The sequence below is a fragment of the Montipora capricornis genome, chromosome 1 (genome assembly GCF_036669925.1).
Source record: "Montipora capricornis isolate CH-2021 chromosome 1, ASM3666992v2, whole genome shotgun sequence".
NCBI lineage: Eukaryota > Metazoa > Cnidaria > Anthozoa > Scleractinia > Acroporidae > Montipora > Montipora capricornis.
The window spans coordinates 40,428,773-40,433,772 of NC_090883.1; the positions used below are offsets into that span (position 1 = coordinate 40,428,773).

At 35.9% G+C, this 5,000-nt stretch overlaps 1 protein-coding gene across 1 annotated transcript in view; it reads left to right on the forward strand.

The window, feature by feature from the left end:
* The window catches only part of LOC138043737 (protein lifeguard 2-like), a 16,792-nt gene that overhangs the window by 837 nt on the left and 10,955 nt on the right, over positions 1–5,000 (forward strand). The window contains exons 2-4 of the mRNA XM_068890154.1: positions 2,794–2,807; positions 3,358–3,422; positions 4,136–4,189. Of these exons, the coding sequence (XP_068746255.1) occupies positions 2,794–2,807; positions 3,358–3,422; positions 4,136–4,189 (133 nt within the window). The remainder of the gene's footprint in view (positions 1–2,793; positions 2,808–3,357; positions 3,423–4,135; positions 4,190–5,000) is intronic.

Sequence of the window (5,000 nt, forward strand, 5' to 3'; positions counted from 1 at the left end):
GCAGTATGTTCTTCGTTGACCATATTATTTTCCTCTGATCAATCACCCCAAGAATGATAATTGTAAGGAATCAAAGGGAGTAACTGCAGAATATACCCTGTCACATGGAAGACAAGTCCTGAAAAAGCTTGATATGCGGCTACGAAGTCACATTTATTTCATAAATATGGTTGGTATTATTGTACATGAAGTGTATTTCTGAGTGGATATGCGAAGTGGGCAAGTCCCTCTCTTCCTTTATTTACTTTTATTGTAAGACTAGCTCCGTGAGCGGGCAAAATGAACCAAACCCTACGTGAGCCGGGCAAGATGGAGCTATACTGCCTGCTTGGGATTACTTGCTTGGTCCCGCAAGATCAAAGATCATTTGTTGGTGTTTTATCACATATAATAAATCCTTTATTGACCAAGCTTGTTCTGTCAAGATTGCTGGATATTGATGATCTCGTTCTTTTTTTTGCGTGTTTTTTGGACCGAGACGAAGTCGAAGTCCATAAACACGCAAAAAAAGAACTTTGCCAATATCCAGTCATCTTGACCTCACGCTTGGTCAATAACCCATATATATTGCATGTGTTTCATATATAGATGCTCACATGGACATTACAATAACTAGAATAAGATAGAAAATATACAAATAAAGTACATTAAATTCTTTACATTAGGAAAAATAATATGATAACAAAAGTACCGTTATGCATTATATAAAACTATTGACAAAATGTGTATTTAAGTAGATGGGTCTTGAATAATTTCTGGAAATGTTCTGTTGTCTTAGACCTGGTAAGTATATTTGTGAGTGGAGATGTTGGTAAAATCCGTTCTCAGGTTGAATTTGTTTTTACCTAGGTTGAATATGCACTCCCCCACCCCCCAAAAGGGTTGAAAACACTATACCTTCCCTCAAACTCTCATTGCCTTACGCATCTCAATATATCTTCTTACTGTTTCGTATCATCTTATCTGGCGGTTTCTGTATTCTTACACTTCTCTCGTTAGGCTCAACATCACAACATACTTAGAAAGGAAACAGAAGACTGTACTAATCACTTACCGGTACTCGAAGTCGCACCCTCCAGATCTGTAGTCCTGTGTCTTCACCAGTGAACTACAACGATGAACATGCTCAACCCAACACAGTTCTTTTTATTATTTACTTTTGTATGATAAGTCAATTGATATCTATGTATAATAACCAAAACAAATCCAAACCTGACCCTAATTTTTCTCTAGGCTTAATTTAGGCTTCTAAAAACGGTTCTTTAATTCATCTGAGTGTGTATGCTACTTACACTGTAAGTAAAATGAGGATCACCAATTTAACATAGGTAAAGACAGATTTCACCTGAGAACGGATTTTACCGGCAACAGATACACGGATACACGGATATGCAGTGGGCAAGTCCCTCTTTTTGGTTAGAGCTGGTTGGTATATTTCTTAGTGGATACGCAGATACACAGTGGGTAAGACCTCGAGTAACTGCAGTCCTTTCTTCTTCACACGATCTGGTGAAAAGTGTAGTCAACTGAACTGCAAAATGAAAGCTAAAATTTTACAATAGTGCTAAGGCCTAATCACTGAAACAAGCGCTTGGGCTTAATCAGGAATAGAGTGCTATTTCATGTAGTTAACTGAACCTTAAAGTGAAAGCTAACACAAGGCAATGTTGTTGACGCTATGTTTAAAGAACGAACAAGGTATAATGCACAGTAATTTGTAATTCAGTTTTATTTTGGTGTATATTCTTCACATGATCTCGTGAAAAGTGTAGTTAATGGAACTGTAAATTGAAAGCTAAAATCACGGAAATGAGAGCTTACGCTTAATCAGGAATCAAGTGCTTTAAAGGGGCTAGGTCACGCTATTTTAGGTAATTTTGTTTAATTTTGTTAATTATGAGTTCTAAATGTCAAATTGGCAGGGCAAGAGTCTTTCATTTGCAAAATTACGGCCACAACAACTGCGAATGATTTTCCAGCTTTGTAAATGACATTTTGCTATAGACTGATATAAATTTGAAAAAAGGCGGGCCGATGTTTTTCAAATTTACCCAAATTCAATCCATTTCAATCCTCCTCCATTTTTGTACATCCATGTCCCTTCTTGGCTTCTCTCAGTGTTTTGTTAGAGTTCTATAGTTTTGAACAGTTATTTTGATATTTTAGGTAATTCTATGACCATTCGATCAGTGCTGAAATTGCCTAAAATTGCGTGACCTAGCCCCTTTAAGAACAAGCAATACATATCAACAAGGAAATTGATCGCGCTTTAAGATACATCATTGTTTTTCACTCGATCATCATGCTTTATGAACTATAAATACATGCTTACGTCAATCTCCTTTGCTCTTTTTGTTTGGTGCGTCAGAAAGGAGAAATACTGAGAAATACTGTATCCACTAAGCTGATCGGTGTTTCCACTGCGTATCCGCATATCCACCCAATTTAGGTTATAGCTTTGAGGTGGCAGGGTATTCTGCAGTTAAGCCAATCAATGATATTGTTGATTATAATCATTGTAACCTACCACAGCCTAGCAAAGTTAGAACATTACTTTCTGACTTAATGACAATCTCTGACAATGAACAACAAACAAATCAGCAGCTTTGGTGGTTTAGATAAAGGCTTCAAAAAGCAACTAGGATCAATTGAATATTGCAATTACTGATTTTCCCACTGAGTCATTGTTTTTTTTCGCAGTAAAACAGCCTCAATTTTAGATAGAAACTGATATCATTGTGATTTTCATTCATTTTCAAATCCATCTGCCTGCTGTACATGCTCTTGCCATAGGATTTATCAGGAGGGTAAGTGGACAAGCACAGGGCTCAAAATTAAGCAAATAGTGAAATTGCGGGATATGTTACATTGTCCTGGGTTTAGTATTTCACTAGTAACCAAAGACAACTTGAATGTTCTGGAAGACAAAACGCAGCTTAGTTGACAATATGGAATAAAGCACTGTGTTACTGCACTACCACACATATGCAATTCATGCCTATGTTTTCAAAGATGCCATCCATAATTTGGGAAGGAGGGTCCTGAAAAAATCTTAAGAGCCATATCATAATAGTTTGTCCTTCAGTGCACTGTGAGAGCACCTTTTTACATTTTTTTGTTAATTAAATGGTAGTCAAATTTCAAGCTGTAAATGAACTGAACTTTTGAAAAGAAGTAATGTTTTGGGAACATGTGCAAATGAAGGTTTTCATCTCATTTCTCTCAGTTTTTTTTGTCTTGTGCATCTCTGGTCATTTTTGTGTTAAAATTAAACAACTTGGTATGCTTGCTTATGCTACAGCCCTACAGTTTTTGAAGATGCATGATAATTTATTAACTTAATTTATTTCTTGACAGGTGTTTGCAGTGCTAATGTTGCAGCTTTTTACAACTGTGGGATTTATTTGCCTCTTCATTTTTGAGTAAGACACGTTTCAGGGGTGGGTCACACAGTGATATAATAAAATAGTTCTTATTGACTTTCAATCCTTTTTTGCTTGTTATATGATATGTGACCAAATTCTGTGTAATAAACATTATCAGAGGTCCTTAGTAACTGTCTGAAGTGGTACATATTAACATAAAACAAGAGGGTAGCCTATACTGAAGCATTAATAGGAATAAGCACAGGGGGCAATAGAAATCAACAACTCTTTAAGCACTGATTGAGAAGGTACCAGATACAAAAACTGGAAGGTACGAGCTAGGGAAGATATCATTGCCATCCAGCAGTGATGTGCATTGACAGGAAGTAAATGCGAAAAGTTACATTGTTACAATACTGTGGCTGTTTTTGACTGGTTTTAGATTTAAAGAACATGTCATCTGGTATTTCATATGCAGAAGTGATAATTATATGTTAGTCACAGTCACACAAATACTGCAACATAAAATTACAACAGCTCAAGAGGCAAACATTTCTCCTTTTACACACAGAAGCATTTAATGAAAATTAGGGTTAGAAATGAAATGAGAAGCACATTGCTTAACCCACTGATCCCTGGGAGTTATTCTTTCATCACTGCTCAATTTGATAATTTCATAATTGAGGTGATCACTTTAACTGAGAACAAAAAGAACATTGTGATTTAAACTTTTGTTTTAATATTTATTGTGGTTGTAATTTGTTGTACAGAGAAAGAGTGAAAGCTTTTGCCCAGCAAAGTTGGGGAATGTACATTTCAGCATAGTAAGTTCTTTTCTTACACCCTTTGTTCAACTATGTTTATAATAGACAATGGTACAATCTGTTAAATTTTATGGCCTTTAAATTTTGTGATTCTCTGCTTTCACAAATCCCATAATACACCTCTTTTACCCCAAAAATTTGCATAGGCGTTCTTTTTTGTTTCTCTTGGGACATCTTCATGCTCCTAAAGGGCATGTACAAAAGTTGGACAGGATAAAATAATTTGAATCTCTCACCTCTGATCAAGCGATAAACCATTTTGTAAGCCAAAACTATTCAGCGTTTGCACTAATATTTAAATTGTCCGTCCATGGAAAATTTTATTTCGCTTCATAGGCACTTTAAAGATTAGGGCTAGGGTGATTTCTTGAGGCCTTATCATTTTTTTATGTCGATCTGAGGTGAGCAATCTGAGTTAATATAAGTTAATCTGGTCCGACTTTTGTACCTGACCAAACAATGATTCTGCAAAATTTTGGGGGGTGAAAGAGGTGTATTATGGGATTTGTGCGAGTAGTGAATTGAGTGGATTTTTAATCCCTTTACATATTTTAATCCCATTTTGCTAACCTCCCATTGTATTTTGGTGCTCTGTGAAAGTTGCAATGCCTTTCTAATTTTTCCTACTTCAATTTATAATATGGCTTGGGTTTGAAGCACAGGGGCCATAAACTAAAGTGGAACAAATATGGGTAAGCTTTTTTGTGGGTGGGGGGACTAAAGTTAGATGTACTGTATGCTTTGAATTTCAAGTAAAGTGAATAAAGGCATTAATGTCCTAGAGAAAATAAGGCATCCTTCTTAAAATGTT